The 27,533-nt window shown below is 40.9% G+C and overlaps 1 protein-coding gene across 2 annotated transcripts in view; it reads left to right on the forward strand.

Moving 5' to 3' along the window:
- The window catches only part of KIF25 (kinesin family member 25), a 75,436-nt gene that overhangs the window by 11,443 nt on the left and 36,460 nt on the right, over nt 1–27,533 (forward strand). For both annotated transcript variants that reach the window (XM_007071073.4, XM_043543233.1), the window contains exons 3-7: nt 2,910–3,032; nt 4,727–4,865; nt 13,291–13,394; nt 13,786–13,874; nt 15,685–15,727. In XM_007071073.4, coding sequence (XP_007071135.1) covers nt 2,910–3,032; nt 4,727–4,865; nt 13,291–13,394; nt 13,786–13,874; nt 15,685–15,727 — 498 coding nt within the window. The remainder of the gene's footprint in view (nt 1–2,909; nt 3,033–4,726; nt 4,866–13,290; nt 13,395–13,785; nt 13,875–15,684; nt 15,728–27,533) is intronic.

Here is a 27,533-nt window from a genome sequence, read left to right on the forward strand (position 1 = left end):
CTTCTATTTGTAGTCAGTTTTATTTTCAGCTTCTCCTGGGTAACACAATCCTACAAATTCTGGGTGGCAAACACTTCAGGGGAATGATAAATCAAAAGAGGAAACTGTTTGCATAGAAAAGGTCATGAGAGTATTTCTAATAAATGTAAAACCTGAAAGTGAAATTGAATAGACACTGACTATAAAGAAAAAGTGAAACTGACCAAACTATTTTTATTGTCCACCCTGAGAAAAATAGAAAAAATAAAACAAGCAGAATTATACAGCAAAAAATAAATTAAATGTTTGAAATGCTCTTAATTTTAGTAACCTCAAACATTCTGAATAACATAGCCCCAAATCTTGCAAAGACTTATTCATGTGCTTAATTTTGTACATGAGTAGTCCCATTTACTTCAGTAGGACTATATATGTGCATTAAGTGAAACGCATGCATAAGTCTTTGCAAAAATGGCACCTGAGAGATTTGAATCTTGGGAGTCCTTTTATAAAATAGACTAAAAGAAAAAATTCCATGTGATCAGTATATAGGAGCTGTCACAATTTCTGGCTAATCAAGTCTATCATAAAAAATACGAATTTATAAAATGGCTTTTGTGCATCCCATAGACAATCATGCAGCTTTCATTCTACTATATTTCTAGTGTCCGGTAGCCTTTTTCAAAAAGTTCTGACCTGCAGTACTTTAGGTAGTGCTTAAAAACTGGATGACTTTCAGATCAAAAATACCTTTGTGAGTATCCTTTTAAATATCAACATAGAAAGATTTGTGCTGAGATATGGAGGAATGAAGATTTTCTCCTGGGGTATTTCTGAGCTGGAGTTTTATATTTACCTGCAGTTTTGAGAACTCTCAAGAGAGCAGTCAACCCTTCAAAATGCAGGAGAATCTCTCTCTGCCTCCCATAGTACTTGTTGCTCCCAATTGTTTACATGTAAAAAGAGTAATTGATTACAGTGATTTGAGAGTACTAAATAAATATGAAAATTTAGTTGATCCTCTGTTCCAGCAGTTGTCCAACTGTGGTCCATGGAGTCCTTACAGAGGGTGGAAAGCTGGCTAGTCACATGAGCCCAGATTCTTAAAGATATTTAGGCACCAAGTTCCCATTGGAGTTAGGAACCTGAATACCTTTGAGGATTTGAGCTGTTAGTGCTTTTTCTTCTCCTTGTTGCCAGTTATTAAATTTCATTAAAATAAGATTTTTTTAAAATTAAATATTTTCCTGCCTTCCTTTGTCATGTAAGCAATTGTTGTAGCTGCTCCAGGAATGTTATGTGTTCGGGTGGATCCTCCTATTTCATTATTGCAATCCTGAATAGGAGGAGGAATTCTGCTCTGGAAAATAATTTTGCTATTAATATGTGGTCCATACTATGAAAAAGTTTTGAGAACCTCACCCTGCTTGGATAAAAGATTTTTTTGGAGAGCATAAATCATTCTTATTTATGTTTTTGTTTTGTTTTGACAACAGAAGTTCACTGAGTATCATGTTGCTCTTGTTGTCTTCCATGTGTCAGCTGTAATTGAATCTTTGGTTCCACCATAACTGTCATGGCAAATTAACTGAATTAAATCAATCCACTGTCTCATTGGCTTTAGTTCTTTATTTTTACTAGAAGTCGTATTATTGCACTCTATCCTGCTATCTTAATTTAAACTACTGGGAACTGCAGCCACTACTCATTTATAGATTGAATTAACTGGAAAGCAAGTTCCATGGTAGATAGAAGTTTACTCTAGAAATAAGAAAAAAGAGTACAAATACTAGGTAAGAATTGAAAGGTGTCAACAGGTTATGGGGGGGAATTGGAATAAGACATATTAGCTAGCTTTAGTGGTGCCATGAATGCTTGTAAACAAGTGTGATGACTGAAAAGTGATTTGTTTTTTAATATTATTCAGGATATTGCTCTGCAGAATTTCACAAGTTCTCCTCTGCATAGATTTCATTTTCTAGTGATCTTCAATATAACAAAGGTTATCATTTCAGTTCAGTTACAAAATCCATTTTTTTTTCTTCTTAGTTTCCCATAATTTGGGCATAAAAATTGCTTTTGGATTAAGTTTACACTTTAGATTTTCAATGTTAATTTTTCTATACATCCTAAAAAAATTGGTTTGGCCACTTTAAACTGAGGGCCTAGTGTACCACTGTATTATATGATGTTTACATGAATGTCGCTCCACTGATTTCAGAGAAGTTCTGCTGGTGTAAAACTGGAGTATCACAGTGGTAAGTCAAGATCTGAGTACTTAATTAAATTGCTTCAATAAAAATGAAAATCCAAGAGAAATATAATCCAATATAAAACACAACTGAAATAATAATAGGAAGGTGTTTATAGTGACATAAGCCTGGAAATTCAGAGAGTAGGCTGAAACACCTTCTTTAACCTATTCCATTGTGCCTATGGATTTCAGAACATATTGTATGATTTTTAATGTCATCTGCTAATTGACAAACCCTGCAATAATTAGCTCTCTTGTTTGGGATTAGAAAAGGAGCATTACAACCTTCACTCCCATTTTTTAGTTTTAGTTTTATTTGGTTAAGGTCTTTAATATTACATTTTCATAGTTTGAAGGAAAACTATTATAAAATTTGGTGACTTGTATTAACTTTTTTTTTTTTTTTTACATAAAGCTGATGAAGCGTTGTCTTTTTTTTTCCATAATGGATAAAAATAATCTTATTTGGTTATTTTTTAAAATATGGTTTTCAAAGACTGATCTTCTTTCACTACTGCAAATATGGAATATACTGTATTAAGAGATGGCATTTGGGTGCCTGTGTTCTAGTCCCTGGCTGGTGCTAATATAGAAATCTCCTATGTTAGACTAAAACATACACTTACAGAGTTGTGAATCTTCAAAGTGACATTCTCCGTTTGTTTTTTTTTAACAGTTTCGGGGGTTGATTGGAAGAGACGCTAATGAAGTGGCACAGCTCAACTTTGTTCATGACAAGCAACAGAACTTGTGTAGAAGCACGAGCTCCTTTATAATCCAGGTTTATGGAGCAATACAGGTAAAGAATCTTAGTAATAATGCAGAGATACTCAGTGCACCGAAGCAGTCATGAAATGTGTTAAAAAAGAAACAGTCCGTTCTAAGTCTAAGACAGTATGCTAATAATTTCTGAAAGATAAGCCTGATCCTAAAAACCTCTGCATGTGACACTCCCATCAACTTCATCAGCAGTTCCCCACATGAAGGGCTTGTGGGAACAGACCCATGAGCAGTCTATTTATATTTTATTGGTTAGTGTATGTTTGTTTTACAGTACCTAAAACATTTTCAAAGCAATGAAAACACTAGAGCTGTCCACCCAATTGTATTAAAATGTGTTATACCTCTGTTAAAAGGTACTGACTGCAAACAGGCTGTAAAGCTGTGGGTTTCTCTCAAGGACACTTGCAGATGTCAGCTTTTTTAGAGGAACATGAGTCTCTGAGTTGATGCCTAAAAGCTTGTATAAAAAGAGTGCATCTGAACTGTCTTTGAAAGAGAAATAACAGAAAAGAGGACTGTGGTGTTTTATAAATGAAGTGTGTTAATCTCATTAGAATGACGCTTCATAGAAAATCTTGTAATACTATTTTAAATTTTAGGTTAGATAGAATGGCAGAGCTGATTGGGATGCAACACATTTGGACTGTGATGGCTTTCTATCAACAAGGAGATAAATACGTTACAAGAGGCAAAAGCTCTCCAGATACAATTCTAAATTACCTGTATTCCTAGAATTGTCACTGAAACACACTGGTTTTCTTACCCTGTTGTGTTCTGTACCTTTTCGGAGGTAAAGCTGCAGTAGATTTTATTTTTTTAAACTTCAGTACAAAGTCTTACCATTAAAAATTAGTCAAGTAATTAATTCACAGTGAAAGGCTGACTATGTAGTACTAGTAATATCAAAGCGCCACAGAGTAATACTCAGCACTTTCTCATCTTCAAAGGGCCTTAGAAAGTGTTAACCATCACAACACCTCTGCGAGGTAAATCATTATTAATCCCATTTTACAGATTGGCTAAGTGCCTTGTTGAAGAGCCTAGAAGGAGATTTCCTGGCTCCTAGGTCTTACAGTCAGACCACACTTCTCTCTTGCATTTAATTTATTTTTACTTATTTCAATTTTTGACTCTCAGTCTAAGATGCTCTGGGTGTTAATGTATTTTAATAATAAAAAACATTATATCCCACACTATAAAGGAATCTGATTTTTGTAAAATGCATCTTCTTTCATATCAGAAGAAGTGGCAAATTCTAGAAAAATTTGAGGATGAGCTAGGTATGTAGCTACTGAACAAAGTATGTAAAATGTGCAAAGTAAGAATATAGTAATAACTAATTATTTATTTTTAAGTATGTGTATTTAAAATTACTTGTATATGTGATTCATAAGCATGTACGTTACGCACTGTTAAAGTGTCTTGGTTTTAGTTAACAAAATTAAAAAAGATACTTTCTTCCACATTTAGGGCCTGATGCAGTGATGGTCTGAGCACTTGCTATGAAATTTCCTGCGGAAGTCGGTTGGAAATGAGATGACTTAGCATCTTGCAAAATCAGTTCTTAAATTAAACCCATTCATTATGTGAAATATAAACGTTCTTCTTGGTTGTGATACCTGACAATAGTTATTTGCATTATGGATATTTTACCATCCACCTGCTATTTTTACATCTTTTTTAAGATGATGTTTTCTGCTTATTGCATAGAGACTTAAGCGAGACCTGAAGAACCTCCATGCATTTGCTCTTGAGCTTTCAAGAGACTTTCAACATCAGTACAAGAATTCTCTTTACCAAGTTTTGACTGCTGTCCAAAAGATCCAGCTGCAGAATGAAGCTCTGCAAAGTAAGACTCACCGCATTTATGTTTCAGACATGTAACATTAACATTACATTTCTTTCATGTGTTTTGTTTGGTTTTGACACGGGTGTCACTTAAATTTTGGGGTCGTTTTTTGGTTGTTTTTTTTTTTCATTTAGGCTTCTAGATCGTGGGCTTTCCTTAAACAGGTACTACCAAAAATATGTGTGTAACCAAATATTTTCACAAGGCAGCATGCCTTACAATAGTTTGGATCGATTTTTTCTGGTACTGATTGCAGCTTCTACTGGAGTGCCAAGTTCGCCCCGTTCTAACATTTTAATGTGAAATTTTCAGGCTTGTTATCTTGATTGTTATGGAATAGTAAAATAAAAAATGTATTTCCTGCGCTGGAACTTTGTACTTTTGACTGTACCAGGGAAAATCTCAGGAGAGTTCAGCCTTCTCAGAATAATGTCAGAAAATAGGGCAAACTGGATTTTTAAATTTTTCCTATGTTTTAGGGAGAAAATATACTTCTTAATTAAAAAACAGACACACACAAGGTATTGTGTAAAATGACACTATAAATACTACGTTTTCAAAACTCAGTGCCTATGTTTGACTTGCAAAACATGTATAAATGCAAAGCATGTACTTGTCTGCACAAACACTCTGTGTATGTGTAACTCAGGCACTAAGGCTTTGATTCTGCAATTGGAGCCTCCAGTCTGGACTCCTGCACATGTTCAGAACTCATTGACTTCAGTGGGACCCCACACAGGCATAAGGGTCTTTGCTAGCGGATCTGATAGCAGGCTTGGGGACCAGAGTTTTGAAAATGTAACCATCAACATCTGATTTAATTTATCCAAAATGCAGGAATAAAAAGTAAAAACCAAAATTTGTGGGCCACTCAGCAACTCGCAATGCTATACCCAGGTATTGCAACACATGAGAAACAATTGTCCATTTTTATACTGCAAAAATCAGTTAGGTCTGGGTCTTATTTGACTCAAGGGGGGATTATTTACGTAATGGAATCAAGCAGAATGCACAGTGGCAAGTGTGTGCCAGATTATTCCCAATGAACTTTTGCCTATTAGTCAGACAGATGGATTAAACAAAGATTATGTACTCTGCATGGGTTTAGAATGCTCCACTGCCAAGATGAAGAAAACAATTAAACAGACCACCTTTGATACGGTAGCAGAGAACAAAGTAAAAAAGAACCAGGATTTTAAGTTGAATGCTCCAGTTTATCGGGCTGTGTGGGGGCAGTTATCCGATAAACAAATACAGTGTTGTAAGCTAGTTTTTAAAATATTCTTTATAGGTCCCACAGAATCCTCTGGTCTGTTCTAGTCTTGCTGTTGAAATCCCTTAATGCATCAGTCTGTGATGTCACAGCTGAGGAATAGCATACTGGTGCTTGGGTGAATTCTATGTGTTCTTAACCTATATTTTTCAGTTCATTATAGTAATTTATTAATTATAATATCATGTACCTGGAAATATAAAATATTAATGTTCTGAATTAGGCCACAGTCGTGCATTGTAATCTGTGTGGGCGCAGCCACTGATTTCAGTGGAGCTGTGTGTGAGTGTAGCAGTTCCACCTATGTGGATCAAAATGCAGGACTTGGACCTTATGTAACAGTGACATTTACAAGGATGTCAAGAGGTGGTGAGCTTTTAACTCATGGGAAATGTTTTCAAGTGTAACACTTACATAAATGTTAATAATGGTAAATAGTAAAGATATACGGCGAGGCCCAGCATTAGCACAGAAAATATTCTCGTAGGATAAATTTGGGTTTGAAGGACTCAAAATGACTGACCAAATGCACACACATTCTAAAGTATTTTTTAAAATAAATGCAAATGGAAAAGGTAGGAGGAACTTTCCTGCTGTAAATTTGTTTGACCCAAACAAAATGGAACTTAGCATGATACAAAAGGTATGTGGTCGGATACCCTTATCCCTCTTAAGTAAATGAGGTTGGGGTGGGAAAGAGTATGAACAAAATAGCAAACTACATTGTCAGTATCATAAACTTAAACAACCTGGCCAGGTTCACAGATCATCATGGAAGGGATTCTACCTGGAGATTTGTCCATCTGGTAAAACAAAATAAAATTGGTGGACCAGTTACACAATATCATAGAGAAATATTCAGAATTACTGTCATGAGATTTATTAGAGCATAAGCTTTCATGAGCTACAGCTCACTTCATCGGATGCATACAGTGGAAAATATAGTGGGGAGATTTTATATACACAGAGAACATGAAACAATGGGTGTTAACATACAGACTGTAACAAGAGTGATCAGGAAAGGTGAGCTATCACCAGCAGGAGAGTGGGGGTGGGGGGGGACCTTTTGTGGTGATGATCAAGGTGGGCCATTTCCAGCACTTTACAAGAACAGTAGGAGGGGAAATAAACTAGGGAAATAGTTTTACTTTGTGTAATGAGAAAAGGAGCACTTGTGGCACCTTAGAGACTAACAAATTTATTTGAGCATAAGCTTTCATGAGCTACAGCTCACTTCATCAGATGCACATCCACTCCCAGTCTTTATTCAAGCCTAAGTTAATTGTATCCAGTTTGCAAATTAATTCCAATTCAGCAGTCTCTCGTTGGAGTCTGTTTTTGAAGTTTTTTTGTTGAAGAATTGCCACTTTTAGGTCTGTAATCGAGTGACCAAAGAGATTGAAGTGTTCTCCGACTGGTTTTTGAATGTTATAATTCTTGACGTCTGATTTCTGTCCGTTTATTCTTTTACATAGAGACTGTCCAGTTTGGCCAACGTACATGGCAGAGGGACATTGCTGGCACATGATGGCATATATCACATTGGTAGATGCGCAGGTGAACGAGCCTCTGATAGTGTGGCTGATGTGATTAGGCCCTATGATGGTGTCCCCTGAATAGATATGTGGACACAGTTGGCAACGGGCTTGATTATCACTACAAAAGGTCGTCCCGTCCCGTCCCCCCGCTCTCCTGCTGGTAATAGCTCACCTTTCCTGATCACTCTTGTTACAGTGTGTATGGTAACACCCATTGTTTCATGTTCTCTCTGTATATAAAATCTCCCCACTATATTTTCCACTGTATGCATCCGATGAAGTGAGCTGTAGCTCATGAAAGCTTATGCTCTAATAAATTTGTTAGTTTCTAAGGTGCCACAAGTCCTCCTTTTCTTTTTGCAAATACAGACTAACACGGCTGCTACTCTGAAACCTGTCATGAGATGTACACTTCATCCCTTACTACGAATAATCCCAAATATATATATACAGTACCAGGGAAATCATATGTTACTTGTTTAACTTCATAAAATAGAGGCTCAAGCTGAAATGCTTGATAGGTAGATACCCATAGAAGAAATGTTAAAAAGCATTCCAAGTATGTCAATTGCCAGAGTCTGGTGGGTATAGAGTGAACTCAGACAGTTGTAAAATAACTGAGTAGCCCCTTATTAGATTTATTTAATCTCAGTCTGAAAACTAGACACTGCCATCTTTGCTGTGTGAAGTGTGAATAATAGTAATTCCCAAACCAGGAACAGACCCATTATTCTGTCCTTATTACCATAGTTCCCCGGTTAACATAGATGTTATCATTTTAGCAAAAAATATTGGCAGACTGACTGACAGGGGTCCTCCTGAGACTCATATATCAATCAAGCCGTTTTTGAGATGGGTGGCAAGTTTCTGAAAATTTAAGAAGACTCTTTTAACTTAATCCATCATATAGATACTGTCTGAAAAAGGCCATATCAGTGTCTGTGGACCCTGAATAGTCTTCAAAAGATGGAAGAACTAGTATTGTCAGTGCTTAGCAAGTTAGCAGTTATTAGGGTTGCCAAGTGTCCGGTTTTTGACCGGAACGCCCCGTCAAAAAGGAATCCTGGCGGCTCCAGTCAGCACTGCTGACTGGGCCGTTAAAAGTCCGGTTGGCGGTGCTGCAGGTCTAAGGCAGGCTAGTACCTACCTATCCTGGCACTGCGCTGTGCCCCAGAAGCGGGAAGCAGGTCTGGCTCCTAGACGGGGAGGGCCACGGGGCTCCGCACGCTGTCCCCGCCCCGACCACTGGCTCTTCGGTCTCATTGGCCGGGAACTGCAGCCAATGGGAGCTGAGGGGGTGGTGCCTGTGGCCGAGAGCAGCACACAGAGCCTCCTGGCCCCTCCCACCCCGCCGCCTAGGAGCTGGACCTCCTGGCCGCTTCCAGGGCTCAGTGCCAGGACAGGTAGGGACTAGCTTGCCTTAGACCCGCAGCATCCCTGACCTGGAGCCACCCGAGGTAAGCCCACGCCCCTACCCCATCCCTGAGCCCCCCCCCAAAACCCAGAGCCCCCTCCTGTACCCCAACCCCTCAGCCCCACCCCAGAGCCGGCACCCCTCGCACCCTGCCCCAGACCAGAGCCCCGTCTCACACCCTGAACCCCTCATCCTGCACCCCCTCCTACACCCCAATCCCCTGCCTCAACCCGCAGCCCCATCTCGCACTCTGAATTCTGCAGCCCCACCCCCCAGCTAGGAGCCCCCTCCTGCACCCAAAACCCTTAATCTCTAGAGCCTATATCCCCTCCCACACCCCAACCCCCTGCGTCAACCCCCAGCCCCTTCCCACATTCCCGATCCCTCAGCCCCACCCTGGAGCCCCCTCCTGCACCCCACACCCTTCACCCCAGCCCAGAGCCCACACCAGCCAGAGCCCGAGCCCCCTCCCGCACTCTGAACCCCTCATTTCTGGCCCCACCTTGGAGTCTGCATCCCCAGTTAGAGTCCTCATCCCATGCCGCACCCCAACCCCCTCCCCCAGCCCAGTGAAAGTGAGTGAGGGTGGGGGAGAGCGAGCCACTGAGGGAGGGGGAATGTAGTGAGCGGGGGATGGGGCCTCAGGGAATGGGGCGAGGCCTCAGGGAAGGGGCAGGGCTAGGGTGTTCAGTTTTGTGTGATTAGAAAGTTAGCACCCCTAGCAGTTATGAAGGAGCAAATCTAAAGCCTGTACCTGATCAAATGAATAACTGGGGGAAGAATTATTCCACCACCCCTAATAAACTATAGATAGGCTTTATGGAAGCCACAGTGCCCCAGTCTATGAATTAGCCTCCATGTTTCCTTACACAGGCTCCTCCTTCCTGTGGTGGGGAAGATGGAAGGCTATGTAGAGCAGCTCATCCCCTAGCCCGCCCAAGTCCTGCCTCCTTCCCTGGGAGCTGAGCTCTGCACCATGCAGGAGATGTGCGTTCTCTGCATGGTCCCCGGAATCCTGCATTTGTCCACTTTTGCATAGCCCAGCCTCACCAGCTCTGCTGCCTGGGATGTCCCCCGCACCTGGGGGGAAGGGAAGGGGCTGGATTTGGGCCAAATTAATGTTCTTCCCTGACTTTTCTGTGCCTTCAAAATGTTCCTTCTGAAATGAAGAACAAAACAAAAAACCTGCTACTTTAAAAGTTTGTATCAAATCACCCTCAGTTTTTGTGGGGAGATTAAAAACCAAGCCAAACCTCTGCATAGTATAAAAATGCACTATCCTAAAGAGCAGTATTACAGACAGATAGAGCATCTGACAACTTATAGATAGCATCTGGTTAAGACTAAAACACTGTGCAACAAAACCAGTTACTCAGGCTGGTGCTAATCATTTAGAAAAGGTAACTAATGTTTGTCCTCTTATGCAACCTTTCTTGCAAGATAACTGGAACAACATTGAAAGGACTAGTGATGTGAAGCATATTGTATCATGGCTCTCTAACCTACAAGGTAGGGGAACCATTTCCATTGGGATTGATTGGCCTCATTTTTAAAATTTGGATCCAGTATGGGAAGAGAAGATGAAAAATTATGACATTAACACGATGTTTGCAAACCATCACTTGTGTTCATTCTGCTTGTACAGTATACCCTTTTCCCCACCCTGTGTCTGTCTTGTCTGCTTAGATAGTAACCTTTCGGGGCAGTCTCTTACTCTGTGTTTGTACAGTGCCTAGCACAGTGGAGTCCTGATGTCAGTATGAGTTCCTAGGCACTACCATAATATAAATAATAAATAATAATAAGTAACTTCTAGAGTGGCTCACTGGGGAAACAAGCAGGAATCCCAGGAGAACACAAATAATAATGGTAACAAATGGCTAGGTACATAAACAAATAGTTCCACACAAGAAAGGTTTAATTGCCTGTTAGAAAATGGGCTTTGTGGCGCTTACATTAAAAGGGTCCATCTCTGGTGCATATAAAGCCTCAGAAAACATGAGCGGCATAATGGTTTATTCTTTTTATGGGAGTGAGCATTGGGAAAGCATGTATAAAAATACAGCTGTCAGGCGCAAGAACTTGAGGTGGGGGGTTGTGCAGTGCTTGGATAAACATAGCTTGTTGTCGACCTTTATTTGTTTTCTACAGATCCCAAGGAATCATCTGTCTTTTCGAAAAACTGTTGTGACAAACCAGTGACCATTGTGACAAGCTAACGATTGATTTCTGTTTTCACAATTACTTTCACAACAAAAAGGGCTAGAATTTTTTTTTTTTTTAAACTAAAGCACAGATTAAGTGGAGCAGAGCTTGTAATATTCACCAGGCCTCTCGCAGAAGCTCACCGCACAAAGATCACCTCCAATAACTAAAACCATTTGCTCTTCAGCTTGCTAAAAAAATAGTCCTAAATGCTAGTTCTTCAAGAGAGTTAGTGTATAAAACAATCAAGAGATTTTTACATCATGCTTTAGCTATGAGGGACTGCACTTGGAAAATCTTACGTGAGGGAGCTGTGCCAAGTGGTCAAGTTCAGGTCTGTAATGGAAAATGTCTTGCAGCCTAGCAGGGGTCACTGTTACAATTCCATAATACAATTCCTCCTCTGTTGGTTCTCCAAGAAAATTCAAGAATTGAGTGTTGCTGTGTATATTTTAAAAATATATATATTACTGTCTTATGTGGCCAAAGAGAGAAGTTTCTGTTTAGGCTTCCAGGGTAACACTGAACATTTTAACCCCCCTATCATTTAGGTTTAACCCAACATTAACCCACAAATGATTGCTCAGACTAAGCCATTGTTACTAGATTTATTGAATGCAAGAAAGGGACCATTCTCCATATAGCTCTTGGGTCTTGCCTTGCCCCTCCAGCTGACAGTTTCATGTATCCCTGGTAATTTGCACACTGGAGAGTACCTCAAGGCTGACGGGTGAGGCTTACAGATTAGGAATGGCAAAAATAATATCTGGGGAAACTCCAGTATAAGACAAGTGTTGTTTAAAGTTTTCAGATTTTTAGCTTCTAGCCGGGAGTGTAAGTCACATGCTTGCCATGTTGAGATCTTAAAATTCAATATTAACTTCTTCATAAAAATGTGAATACTGCCTGGTGGCCTTATTGCTAGTCCAACTCTACAGCCACATTCGAGGGATACCGTACTTCTACGTCACTGGACACCTCGCTAATGTTGTGGACTTCGATTTCTTGCTGGGGTTCCTGGGAGGTTGCTTTCTCTGACAGTTTACAGGTTTTTCTCATCTGCCACATGGACCTTTCAGTGTGAATGTAATTAGGTGGAAATAAAATCATCTGTGAGGTTGGAGAGCTTTTACTCTGCTCTATACGTCCCTCTTCAGTTTGTGTGAGGAGGACTTTCATGGGATTTCAAAAGATTAAGCTTTCTATGAAATCTTAGAAATGAAGTGTACTCTGGCATTTTATGGGGAACATTTTCAGCTCTGTTTACAAGGGTTTTAGCAGCACACTAAATGAGTTGCATGTCTAACTTTCTGCTTACTGTATTGAAAATTTATGCTCAACTGAAAAAGCAGAGACATGAAGTAATGACTCTTCTGCCTTCATTATATGTATAAACTCCATTTTCCAGGACAGTCGGACTCCTTTTCCATCACATGTGAAGTATTTTCTGAAAATACTTCATATAATTAAAACTTGCATAAGATTTGTACTCTCCTATCTATTCGCCACTCCATGGGTATCCAAGAGCAAGTTAAAGCCTGTCTGTTCATGCTAGAGCACTCCCCCATTTCCACCTTAACTCCTTAATAAACCACCCACGGTTGGAGCTGCCTCAGCACTTTTCCTCTGCATAGGAGGGGAGTACATGCCACTATTGATGCCTAATGAATCTGCAGTAGAGGTGATTAGAATGGTATAGATCACCACCCATTTGCTCAGTGGAAGAAAAAGCCTGTCATCACTGCAGCGTGTCTGATGTCTACCAGCTTAAACAGCTGGAGTCCCAAAATGGCCTCTGTACATTGATCTCTCACGTAGTGACAAATAGCACTGGCCTAACTGGACTGGCAGATCTGAATGATCTTTGAATGAACATTTTCAAGGTTATGTATTTGTGCCCATAGTAACTGTGCTCCTATTTCACTTAGATGCTATTGAAAATCCTATTTGTATATCCCAAGAGTTTACGTTTTTAAAATGGCTTTCTTCTTCCAGCATTCCAGACAAAAGCATTTGATCTCAAGCAGTCTTTACAGGAAGTTAACGAGCGATACCAGCAAGAAAAACAAAAGAGAAAAATACTTCACAACAGTTTAATTGTGAGTATCTATAATGAGAGAACCATTGAGACCTCCTGCAATTATATGCCTAACTTCCCAGACTTCATAGCTAATGAATATGCTTCTACTTGATGTATCTGACCCTTTGTCGATGTACCATATACTTCTTTACAGAGGCACATCTGCTTTTTGCAGCAAGTCATACCATATTGTACCTAATCAGAAATGTCTTTTAAATACAGTACTTGTGCCCTTTGCTCTAAAAAGGAGAATCCTCGGAGCATAACTTAATCTCCCAGTTCTCCTCCCTTGCCAACTCTTATGCATGTTCTTAAAAAGTTAAACATGTGAGTATTTGCAGGACCAGGGCCTACATGCATGTCCTCTTGTAATGGTTTGTACTAATTACATTTTTGTATTATAATCCCAGGAACTGAGGGGAAATATCAGAGTGCACTGCAGGATCCGTCCCTTATTGCCTTTTGATACTGCTTTTGGACATTCAGTCTCACAAGATTGGTAACTTACTTTTGAAATATTATTCTTTTAGTTGATGCATAAAACAATGTACAGAGAGAACAGTACTGGGGGGGTGTACGGGGATGTGTGTGAAAATAAATATTTTCTCGGTTTCTTGGGAGGACTGCAATCTTACTATAAAATATATATTGTAAAAGTATTGTCAATATCGGCCTCCTTCTCCTATCAAATTAATAATGTGACATTAGAGAAGGAAATCTCACACTTTTCTGTTGCTCAATAAAATATCCATGTGTTGTTTTGTGATACTGTGGGCCAGACTCACACCTATTTATGTTGGCAGTAATTCCATTTACTTCCCTGGAGTAGAGTCATCATCTTACACTACTGGGGAATTTGGTCCTATAACTCCAGCTCATTATGCAATCACTTGTAATTGCCAATGTATTTTGGGATGGAAGAGGAAAGGCAGGATTAGGTTTGAGTAAGTAAGAAGCAGGAAATTGCTTAGATGGCTAAAGGAAAAGAAGGGAGGAATTAAAATAGCAAGCGAGACATAGAAAAAAGAGCTATGTGTGTGGCTAAACACCAACCACACTATGATCTTCCGAGATCAAGAAATGACTGTCCTTAGAAACCACAATTTAAAACCTTTAATTTGGGAGGAAGGGTGAGAGAGAGAATGAGCCCTAAGGTATAAAGGTGATCTCGAAGGCCCAGCATGTAAGAGGTCACAGAAAGAACCTGGGTCCACTGCCTATTTCATGGCTGATCTGCAATAGGGGCTATAAAAGCACAGGGGAAGCAGCCAGGATGGTTGCTCAGATGAGTTTGTGTCCTCTCCTCCTCCCCTTATTGAAAGCTGCAAAGACCTCTATTGTTTGTTAGTAGGTGCAAAGTTGCTTGTTTTGAATTTTCCTGTTAATAAAACTAGTCATTTGGAAAGGGCCTTGGGTTTACCAGTAGTTTGGAGCTTTATTTTACCTTCCCTGCTTGTTGTATCTGCCTGTTAGCTTAGAATATATTTGAAAAGCCTATTTATTTTTGCCAACTCTGTTCAAAATATAGTCATTTTAAGTATTAAAAAAAAAACTTATTCAGGAAATTTCCAGGAGCCTGATGAGGAAATTTTGTATAATGTGTGCTTTTTGTACCTGTAAGGGACCTGATCACTGTTTGTGTACCCTCTGAAATATTAATACATTTAGCTGCAGAATTACACTGCAGAACGAAATAGATAATGCCACACAAATGATCACTAAGCCTAACTTGTCTTAATGTGCTGGAACAGTGTTCAAACAATGTATGAAAACTAACGGTCCAATCCTGCAAACACTTACAAGCATGAGTAAATTTACACACATCAGTAGTCCCAGTCAGTTTTGCACTAGCAATATATGTAAAATCATTTGTCAACAAGTGTTTGGAGGATCAGATCAAATACTTTAAAAGAAAGTGTATAGTTGAATTTACTAATGTCGAATCTGCTAAGCAAACTCTTACCAAACAGCCCTTGTTTTTATATTGCCATTAGAGTTTGTGCATCATTAAAATGGTTTGCATATAGTTTTATTCTTAATTTGTTTATTGTAAATTTGCTTGTTTAAATAAACTCATTTACTGTGATTAATTGCAATTTAATACTATATTTGTTAATAAAAAAGTATGTAGTTACTTTATGGTTATGATATTTCTACAAAAGTAGTGAAAATTCCAAGAGATTCCTTTTCCAGATTTCATTCTTGACATTGTTTAGATAGTTACATAGTTCACAGACATTCTGAGAGTTCACATTTTTCTGAGATGAATGAACAAATGATTTTGTTTCTCTCTCCCCCAACCCCAATAGGCACAGAAAGCTTTCAGAAAAAGTGGCACATGCTACTGATGATGTGAGTATATTTAATAATGAAAGTATATTCAGAATCAGGAACAAATTAAATGATAATAGAAAAGAGACAAAAGAAGTGGAAATGTCTAACGCACTTCTGAATGAGAAGGGGGCAGTCCATTGTTTTTCTACCTGCTGTTTCTTCACATGCAAAATAATTTGGTTTGAGTAATGAGCAGTAAAAACAAAATGTAAATTGTTGTAGTATTCCATTTCTAGTGACTAGTTCTGTGTCCTGCTAGCCAGGAGACCCATGTTGAGGAACAATTTCAAAGTTATATATAGATTCCATACAGTCTACCAATCTAACAAATGACTGTTTCACTACTGATCAATATGGATCATCCATCAGGAAGCATCCCACTCCTGTGGCTTTGTGGGTAGAGCCTGAATAGAGTTTCACCACTTTTTCCCCTCCAATTTGATCTGTGAGCATTTTTTATCCCAAAGCATTTTAGCCCAACATGATTTATCAGCACGGCACAAAACAGTGAGCTTTATTCTGCTGGAGCTGGAACTCCATTGCAACTAATTCTTCTCTCATTTATCCTGATCGCATGCCAGTGTAACTCCATTGACTTTGTTGAATTACGTTTGACTTACGGTGGTGTAAGTGAAATCAGAAAAAGGGTCAGTGGTGTTATTCCCGCTTTACACGGGTGTAGCTGACAGTAGAATATGGTCCATTGTTTTTGTTTGGGTCCCAAATAACCAGAAGATCCTGATCATTGTTAAGACATCGGCAGATGAGTTACGGACATATTTAAATAGCTGTTTAGGGTCCCAGAAGACACTTCCTTCCAGTTAAGACCCATGTTAACGTATCCTGGAACTGACATTGTCCCTTTAATAGCGTATTCATATGCTGGTTTCTTTAGTGTAAAAGTAAAAGTGATCTAGGCAGATATTTATGGAACAGTGGAACAGACAGAGTGAGCAGCAGAACTCCACAGCTCCTCTAGAGAAACTAGGATGTGTGCTCTATTGTGCAGTATGTTCTCAGACATGTTGTTAAGAATACGACAGGTGTCACACTGCTACATATAACATTCGTTAACCAAAGGTCAGTCATGTCCTCTACCAGCAGTGCACTCCCATAACAGGCTGGAAGTGTTTACCTGAAACAACCCACCCTGCTAACAGATGTTGATCCTTCTGGGAAAAGCATCATCATAGGTTTTCTGAATCAGTGACTAGCTCATTAGCAGGGGATCTCATCGAACCATAGAAGATTAGGGTTGGAAGAGACCTCAGGCAATCATCTAGTCCAACCCCCTGCGCAAAGCAGGATCAACCCCAACTGAATCATTCCAGCCAGGGCTTTGTCAAGCCGGGCCTTAAAAACCTCTAAGGATGGAGATTCCATCGCCTCCCTAGGTAACCCATTCCAGTGCTTCACCACCCTCCTAGTGAAATAGTTTTTCCTAATATCCAACTTAGACCTCCCCCACTGCAACTTGAGACCATTGCTCCTTGTTCTGTCATCTGCTGCTCCATCCTGGCTTTTGATGAACTTTATGATGCTGATGGTCTGAGGCCTGGGTTCATCTGGTGCAGCCATGGAGGGGATCAGGCCTTGTCTATGTTTGTAATATTCAGACTGCTCCAGACATCCTGCTGTCCTGTCGAGCTGCTTGTGCTCATTGTAACTATTTTTTAAAATGTCAGACCCTTTTCATTTTTATTATTACAACATAGCTTGTGGATCAGGATGGAAATATGATATCCAAAGAGTTAGCACAATCACCTACAAAATATTATATTCAAGCATGTTAAAGGGGCCTGTCTTAAATCCATGAGAGTAAGGAGAATGGGTATCGATGACATTCCAATATTAATTGATGCCCTTACCAAGAAATAAAATTTAAAAGTTGTGAGCTGAGGATGGAGTGTTAATTCAAGTTTTAGCCTTAATTTTCTAAGCTGCTATAGTTTTCAATCAGATGCTCTGTGTTATATATATGGTATATGTGTGTGGAGCCAAATTTCCTTTTGTTAGGGTAGTGCTTAGAATGCAACTGAAAAGTTTCCAAAGTATCACATGCATTTAAATCTTCCTAATTATAGCTGTACTAGATGGTCCCCAGTGGCCTAGAATGGACTCTTAGATTAACACAATTAGGAAGCTAATGATATATATGAAGAATTGGCTAGAAAGAATAAATGTTAGGAAATAAATAGTTCCAAGAACATAATTGTGTAGATAGTACTGTTGCTGCCATGACTTTCAGATTGTACTGTAGAATGCAATGCCCATTTATGAGCTATCAGGTTTTAATGTGTCAAGAAAACCTATGTAGATAATTGGTGGATTATATAACAAGCTAATTTATAACCATTTACTTATATCAAGGCCTAGGTTTTAGTTCATATAGTGGATCACTGACTTTCTAAACTCCAATGGGCCAAACTGTTCTTATACTTAAAAATCCTTATGAAAGATCACAGGAACAGGGTTATATGCAAGGGCCCAGTTTTAAAATGAAATTTCTGAGAAGCTGTGCTTTGTCTTCCTAAAGGACTTTGTCAGCTTGAATTTTTTTTTATTTTAAAATTTACTCATTTTAAACACTCCAGTTCTGATCACACATCCTTAAAATACCATTTCCTGACACACATATATATATATATATTTTTTTTTTTTAAAGAAAATTTGGGTTTTCTGCTTCCTTGTTGATGGGGGACTTTTCAGCTAAAGAGACAGTGACTATAAGGGGGGAAATATAATTGACTATACACAATTAATTGTCAACTGCACAAAGTAAACAAACTTGAGAAAAAAAATTTCATCAACTTCTTTCAATTCTAGTAATCTAGGCGTTATGTGTAACTAGAGTAGATATGGAGTTTTTCAGACAGAAACATGATTTTTTTTTGAGTTGATGGTGCCTCTTTAATTGCAGCCTGAATACCTTTGTTTTTGGAAGTGATTTAGCCATTCCCATGACAGATATTTGTAACTTAAATGAGTTTGGGCAAGACAAGGGAGACACTCCTTGCTCCTGATATAGGTACTGAGTTGAATAGTTCTCTTTTTTAAATTGATAGGCTGTAATTATGACTGCCTTTCAGGACTTTTTGCTCATCTCTGACGATCCTGAAGGTACAGGTTACAGGTAAGGACAAAAGTCCTAGCTAGACTTCAAACTCAGTTGTTCAGAGGATACTCAGGGGATTAGAGCATCATATTGAATGTTAATACTCCTGGGCTCTATTCTCTGCTCTGTTATTGATGCCTCAGTTTCCCAATCTGCTAAAGGGATATCTATCACACAAGGATGTTATAATGCTATTGTGTGTACCATAAACTTATTGTAGATACAATGATGAGGTACTCTAATAGTGCAAAATATGATTATTTATTGCATATCCCTCCTCCCTCTCTGCAAGGCCCTGTCAAACTGGCACTAGAAGCACATTAGCCAGAACCATATTGAATCATGGATCTTGCTAGCAAGAGGCTAGCAGTGTTTCCTAGACCACTGTAGGTAGGGCCTAATCATGTTATAAAATATTTCACAAAATTGTGCTTATAGCATGGTTAGGCACTTGTCTATGCTCTTCTCATTAGAGCCCATCTGCAGTACAAATACAGGTGTGTTGGGGGACCAAGTCACAAGACAGTTCTCCTACATAGTAAAATATAGTTTGGTCTTACAGATGGGCTCTAACTATGTTTTGACCATGTCCCTGAACTGTGCTAGAACTTTAGATATGTCGTGATTCTGTCCTGTCTGCGCTGCAAGACTGAGCTGTGTTTTAACCATGACAAAGGGGGACAGTTCCATTGCAACCCTGTCCCAACACAGATATATCTATAGCGGTAGGTGGACTCTTTCTACCTACCTATCAAGAACTGTGTTGAATAAGGTTTTGCGTAATGCAGATTAAACTGTAGTATAGGCAGCGCTGAAACCTGGCCAAAATGACCTTGGATTTGGGAAGGAGGTAAGGGGGATTGAGTCTGTTCAGAGAAGAGTAAAATTCAAGTAACTTCCATCCTGTTTATTTAGGGATTCTTATAATTAAATCTGGAAAAGAGGCAAGTGATCTTTTTTACAGTCTTGTATGCCTTGTCTTCAGAGTCATTATTTCAAACCCAAAATCTAAAAAGGGTTTAGGTTTTTATTGGCTGTACAGCACAGTATTTATTTTCAATTTCTGAGCTAATTCAAGATTTTAAAGCCTTAGATTACATCTATAAATAAAATCATTTTCATATGGAGAATCTGGCTATTGCATCAGGGCTCCAGGGTGACTGTCTCCAAGGTATTTTCTTGTTTAATTTCTTATTTAATTCAAATATGTTGGCTTGTGAGATTTGAAAGAGCATATGTCTGGGTTTTCAGATTTTCTCATTCAACATTTGGTTGGCAAGACTGCTTCTATGTTTTCATGAGGTAAGCCTAACTGTTCAATTGAACAGTAACAACGACTTATCTTGAAGCTGGCGGTGTGGGGATGGCAGTTGCTTATTGTGGACTCTCTTTAGTAGAGGTTATCCATCTTTTTGAGCTTTGGAAGGATGTAGGTATTGGCTGTGCACCAGGTTGACCTAACTGTGGGACAGATCAACACCAATGAGCATCCCCAAAGTTGTATAGCAGCTTGGGTGAAGGGGAGTTTCTATACATGAGGCCATTACTTTATGCACTCTGCAACTTCTTATCCTCTACTTGTCCCTGTCTCTCACTGAGAATATTCTGCCTGTGGGAGTGACTAGTGCATTGGGTCTGCAGAGAGGAGAGAGCAACTAGTATTCCTGGGGGATTACTGCACAAACGCAGAATTAATGTCCCCCACAGATTTTTTCCCCTACAGAATAATTGATTCTGATGGGACGGTGAAGGGAAACTGCATTTACACGTTTCGGCCACCAGTGGCTGATGTGGCCCCAGAAGAGAAGGCAGCTGGCTCACGGGCTGGAGCAGCTAGCTGCAGAGAGGGAGGGGGCAGAGGCTACCTTCCTCACAGTGCCCTCTGTGCAGGGCCAGGTGAAGAGGCATGGAATATGGCAGGGAGGAACAGAACAGGGCTCATGGGGCTGCTGGGGGGCACAGGCTGGGGTTCAGAGGGGCTGGTGGGGGGAACAGATGGGGCAGGGACACAGGAGCTAGTGGGGTGACAACATTGATCCAGGGGCTGAATGGGAGTCGGGGTGCAGGGCCACATGGGAGAGGGGAAGTGCAGGGACATATGGAGACGGAAGCTGTGCTTAGCTGAATAGGGAGTGGGGGTGCAGGGGGACAGGGGCAGCCATGCCTGGTTGAATGGGAAGTGGGGGTGCAGGGGGACAGGGGCAGCCATTCCTGGCTGAATGGGAGAGGCTAGGGGTCAGACAGGGTCTGCATAGTGGAAGGCTCCACAACTTCCTAATAATCCCTTTCCCACTCCTCCCCCGCAAAAAACACCTCTTCCATACTTCTCCCACCCACATCCAAAACCCTTCAGGTTCACTCCCAGGCTCCTTCCCAGCAATTACTTCCTCTCAGCTCCTCCATTGGGAAGGATACAGCACGAATAAATCCTGAACTTGGTTGTCATACTAAGATGATGTTGATTCCATAGCCGTTGTAAACGGGCCATGGCAGATGCTGCGATGCCAATCCGATGGAGAACCTCCATGTAAGAATTGGAGGAGCTGGTATGTATAGAACCAAGATAGCAAAAGCTGGAAACTGATTTGATGGTTTCGTTGTTCAAAGAGATAGGAATTTCAGGTGGACCTGGTCCTAGATTTTGCAGTTTTGTTTTTGACCATGAAACATGGAGACCAATCTTTGCTGACTCCTCCTCCATATGCTAGAGTGCCTCACGAAACCTGTCGGGGCTCTGTACTAAAAGAACAATGTCATCAGCGTAGTCAAGGTCTGTGAGCAAGAGATCACCAATCTCAATACCTATGGACCTGACAGAATGCTGCATTATGAAATCCATTGCCCGACAAAAGAGTGCAGGGGCCAGAACACAACCCTGCCTAACACCAGATACCGATTTAAAAGGCACTGACATCTGGTTCCCCAGACGAACACGGGCAGTGGTTCCATTATGCAGCTCTCTAATCAAGTCCAGCAGAGTGGTAGGGACACCTACCCCCTTTAAGGCCTTCCATAACACAACACGGTCTACTGAATCAAATGCAGCCTAAAGATTAACATACGCTACGTGCAGGGGCTTCCTGGACTCGCAATGTATCTCTGACAACAAGCGAAGGGCCAAAATGGCGTCTAATGTGGACCTGTTCCTCGTAAAGCCTGACTGTTGGGGACGACGCTTCCGATTTAGCAAAGGCTCCAGGCATGCCAGCAAAACATACGCAAACACCTTCCCTGGAACGGAGAGCAAGGTGATCGGCCTGTAGCTCTTACATTCGCTGCGCGGTCCCTTGCCCTTATAGAGTGAGATCACAATACCGTCCTTCCATGCAGTTGGCAGGGTTCCAGTTCTCCACACCAGACGAAAGATGGCCAGAAGTGATTCTGCTACAGGATCAATAGCACATTTTAGCAGCTCTGAAGGAATGCCATTAGCACCAGCTGCACATCTGTTTTTCAGTTTAGAGATGGCACACTTCACTTCATCCAGTGTTGGTGCATCAATACAAATATCTGGATCCGGAACCGCAGTGACTGCGAGATCATCTAGCTCTGAACAAGCAGCAGCTGGAGGATGGTTCAGGACACTGTGATAATGTTCCAGCCAGCGCAAGAGAATGTCATCATCCGATTTACATGGATGGCCTTGGCTGTCATTCAGGATGCCGTTTGTAGTGACTATCGCTTGACCACTGAGGTTGCGAATGGCTCAGAATGCTGGCTTCAAGTCGCCCCTGGCTAAGCCAAATTTGACATCATCTGCCACTTGGTTATAATATGCCTTGCGATCGCAGAGTGCCAGGGTGTTAAATTTTTGCTTCAGCTGATTATGAGTGCGCTTATCACCATGCTGGTGGGCTACGGCCTTCAGTTTAATTATCTGGAAAGCCTCCTCCGATAACCGTGGTCGGCATGCAGGATGTCTATAGCCAATCGTCTGCTCAGCAGATTGGTTGAGGGTAGAAGTGAACAGGGACCAGTCAACCTCCATGTTGTCTGGCAGATTAGCTAGAGCAGAGAATCTGTTGCTGACATGGATACAAAAACTGTTGGCTAAACCTGGCACACGGAGTGAGTCGATGTCAAACTTCTTCATCATCACAGAGGGCTTACCTGCTCGTTGGAGTATCAACACCATATGGACGACCATTAGATGGTGATCTGTGTTCGCTGCGCATTTTGCCCCATGATATACTCTACAGGAGGCGAAGAGATGCCTATTTAATGTAATGATGTGGTCCAACTCCTTCTGAGTGACGCCATCATGAGAGATCCATGACATCTGGTGTATGCGTCGCTGCTTGAACCATGGCCCAAGAATGGAAAGATTCTGGGAGATACAGAAATGTAAGCTAGTGGCGAGACTTATCACTGGGTGTTCCTGAACCATAATAACCAATGACCTGCTTAAACCTATTTCTCAGGGAGCCAGTAACTGCATTTAGGTCTCCCAGGATCATGAGATTATCATGTGGAGGGACTGTGCATACTGGATGTTCCAATTGATCGTAGAAATGATCTTTAACTGAGTCAACAGATTCCTCTGTCGGCGCATAGACTACTATGAGTGAGGTAACTGTGCCGATGTTTAAGACCTGCAGTAAGTAAACAAGGAGACCCAAGCATCTAGGTTGTCAGGAAAGACTTGGCCTTGCCTCACAGTAGTAGTGCTACCCCATATAAATGGTTGGGGCTGCCAGAATACAGAAGTAAAGAATCTTCCACCTCGTGACGTCCGTGATCTATTGGCCTTGCTTCGGTTAGTCCTGTGATTGATGTACCAAGACGGTCCATTTTGCATGAGACAGTGACCTGATGATCATGCCTGCGAAGAGTTGCAACATTCCGAGTTGCAATTTTGGTGGACTGTTGGAGATCCCAGATACACTTGGATGCATTGTCATAATGTACTGCAGACTTGCCAGCTGACATCAGAGGATGCATGTCCCCAGGGGGCTTTGGCACGAACCCGTCATGTTTGCACCAAGGGGAGATGACATCAACAAGGCATCTACAGCTGAAAGTAAGGCAGGGGCTTTAACCCTGGTGCTGAGTACTAGGTTATTCATGGTCAAAAAAACAAGAGTGAATGATTATCCCAGGAAATACCTTGTCCCATTAGGATGAGACAGAAGGGCAGCCGTGTGACCCTTTTCCTGGTCTACCAGTACTAGCTCCACGCTGTGTGACCCAAGCTGTTGAGTCTTTCCGACTCACCTCGGGTAGCTAGGTGCAGCTGCTGCCCTGCATCTTCGCTGCCTATGTTAGCCATCATTTTCAGGGTTCACATTGGATCTGTCTACCTCGCATAATGCCTAAGGTAATATTTTGCACAAGCTTTCATCGCTGATAGCATAGCTCCAACGAACAATCCCCTACTTCAGATGTTACACCCCCTCCACCACGATGAGGTACAGGTCAGACGGGGTGGGGGGGGGCTGTATCCTTCCCATGCTGTTGTACGGCTGCAAAACATGGACACTACGCCGCACAGACTGGACAAAGCTGGAGGCTTTCCACACAAAATGTGAATGTCGTATAATGGCCATAAAGTGGAATGACTTCATCCGTAATGCAGATGTTTATGGTCGTTTGGGTCTACAGACTACTGGGGCCATTGTCCGCAGGCGGCGCCATACGCTTTTCAGACATGTCACAAGGATGCCACAGGATGTTCCAGTGAACGCCTTTCTCCAAGTGGCTTGTAACATCTGGGATGAAATTCCACCAACCGAGGAGTGGAGGCGGCCCAGAGGCAGACCCCCTATTATGGGTTCATCAAGTCTGTTTCGATGTTGGACTCTGAGGCCATCAAGCCTTTGCGGTTTTGAGGAATGGACCAAATGGCGAACACTTGCTACAGCCAACTATCTGGCTAAGCATTGAAGAAAAAGAAGCTCCTCCATTACCCCGACTCCCCCAAGCCTTTGCACTGCTTCTTAGGGCTGTGGGAAATGTGCTTCTGTATTGTTGTTTAAATGAATTATTACTCAAAGTTCTGTATTAATATGCCTAGTAAGGAATCTATTTGTCAAAAAAAATTTCAAAAAGACATACATGCTGACAGTTTTTTTGAAATAAATTACCAAAATAATTGAAACTGGCATCATTATATTGTGTTATTTTGGCAAATAAACTATGCAGAATTTTAAAGTATTGGGTGCAGAATTTAATTTTTTTGGCACAGAGTTCCCCCAGGAGTGAACTGGGTGCCTATTTTTCTCTGTTAAATCACTTTTAAAACTTCTTCTTTTTTGGGGTGGTCAAGAGGAGATGGTTTGTGAGAGAGAGCCTTTCTTCCAGTAACAAAGATGATGCAGAGGGACTCCTATTGTTTTTTGGGAATAGTACTGAGTGAATGTAAATTTTCAGCCCAATAGGAACCTTCCCTTCCTAGGTGACAACTCTGTTATGGGTCTGTCAGACCCAGAGACTTCATCTTTGTCCTCACAAGTCATTTAAATTTCTTTCCTTGGTTCTCTGAATTTCACTTAGCCAGAGCGCCTCACATTGGTGTGTCAGGGGCAGACTGAGAATATTTATGATTAAGGCTACGATTTAGTCATGGAGCTCACGACAGTCACGGATTCTGTGACTTTACCGGACCTCCATGACTGTTTCAGCTGTCAGCAGCTGAAGCTGGAGCTGGGGCTATGCTTCCCACATAGCCCCGCAGTGGGGTCTGCCGCCAGGGCCGTGCGCCCCTGCCCCATGGTGGGGGCTGCGGCTGTGCGCCTCTGTCGAGGCTTGTACGGTTATTTTTAGTAAAAGTCAAGGTCTTTGTGAATTTTGTTTGTTGCCTGTGACCTGTCCGTGACTTTTACTAAAAATAACGGTGACAAAATCTTAGCCTTATTTAGGGTGTAACCTGACATCATTTCCATGAGCCTAATTGCCATAATTGCATTTGGACTGGGAGGAGTCTGTGACTGCCACTAGAAGAGGAAGCACTCTTGGATGGCTGTATAATACAACTGTAGGTATTTCGTGGCCACTACTGACAGGGAAATTGCGCCGTCTGGATAGGGAGTAACCTCCATAGTTGTGTATCTAGAGAAACCTGCAGAGCTTCTGTTGGCCAGCAGTAATGGAAGCTGTCTTAAGCCATACCAAGCCCCTAAAGAAGGAAGCTTACCATACATTCCCCTATCAAAACCTCTGCCCACAAACACATTTTTCCTTCCTATGCTAAACAAGTGGGATTTTTTTCTCTCTCATTACTTATTTTGGAAGGAAACTGGTCTGAAAATAGATTTCCATTTCTGAATTAGAAAATATTTTAATAAATCCACTGCCCCACCTCACACCCCTGACTTTCGCTCCACAACTTGTTGGTTTATTTTTCTGTAACAACTCCACCTTTCTTCTCTCTACATTTGTCAGGTACACCAGCTCCCACTGATTTATATCTCCACCACCATTTATATCTCCTCTAAATTTGCCCAATATATTGTCCATCCTAGGTTAGTTGAATCTACAGGGTGAGTTTGGTGTAGGTAAATCAGCAATGGTACACCAATACTTGTCTTCCTTGAGGAAGCAGGACTTGTAAATTCAACGTAAGAAATTCATGCATCTGCAGTGTTGTTCTCTCTGATTTATTAGCCACCTGTGTGCTGGGCATATTATTATGTAGAGACATTGGTTCAACAATATAGCCCATCATTCAGAGTATTGGGAGCACACTCAGCCACTGGTTTGAGTTGTTATTTGAAAGGTATTAATGTTACCCCTCCAAGTTAGTTTTCTGATTCTGTGTTATTGGAAACATAGTAGACTTTTCTTCTGCACTCCAGTAAAATATAATAAAATCTAAGGTAGCTATGAAACTCCTTGGCATCGGATGAGTTGTCATTAAAAATATTTTATGTGCCACCCCTTGAGCTGTTGGGGGAAATACTGTAAATCTTTGTGATTGTACTGTATTTTTGTCTGCAGTTAAAAATACATTTGAGGGGAGCAGAAAAGCACTCCAGGATTTGAGTTATGTCAAGGTGCTGTGTTTGCACTCTGCCTAGGCTTTAAAGAGCCACTGACACTTGCAAAAACTACTACATAATACATTTAGAAATTGTATTTTACTCAAGTCTCATTGAACGCCAGCAATTTTACTATGTCCCTTTTCTCCACTGTGGATTACCATGATATTTCTATGTAATTTCATCTGCAGTTCAATTGTGGGCACAAAAATATGAGTAAATAATCAGGCCCAGAAGTGGCATTTTGCATATATGGTCTTCTATATGAATGAGAGTACCACCTGCAGTTAAAATAGTTAAGAGGGCAACTACAAAAGTTATTGATTCTTATTATTTAAGATAGAGCTGGTTGAACAGTAGGGGGAAAAAAGTTCTGAAAACATTTTCCTATGTAAGTTTTTGAACAGTTAAAATTTTCTGACTGGCTCAACCCCTGGATGTAAACTGATCGCTGGCAACAGTCATGAAGAACATTATTGCTCTTTATTATTATTATTTGTATGGTGGTAGTCTCTAGGAACCCCACACATGGACCAATACCCCATTGTACAAGGCGCTGTACTTTAAACACAGAACAAAAAGTTTGCTCTTGCCCAAGAGAGTATACAATCTAAGTAAGAGTTTACAATCTAAGCAATTAGCTGCATTATGGAGATTTTGTGCTTTTTCTCTGAAACATCAAGAATTGGTGAATGTTGGAAACAGGGTATAAGGGCAGGTCTCCAATTACAAT

Source organism: Chelonia mydas, chromosome 3 (genome assembly GCF_015237465.2).
Source record: "Chelonia mydas isolate rCheMyd1 chromosome 3, rCheMyd1.pri.v2, whole genome shotgun sequence".
Lineage (NCBI taxonomy): Eukaryota > Metazoa > Chordata > Testudines > Cheloniidae > Chelonia > Chelonia mydas.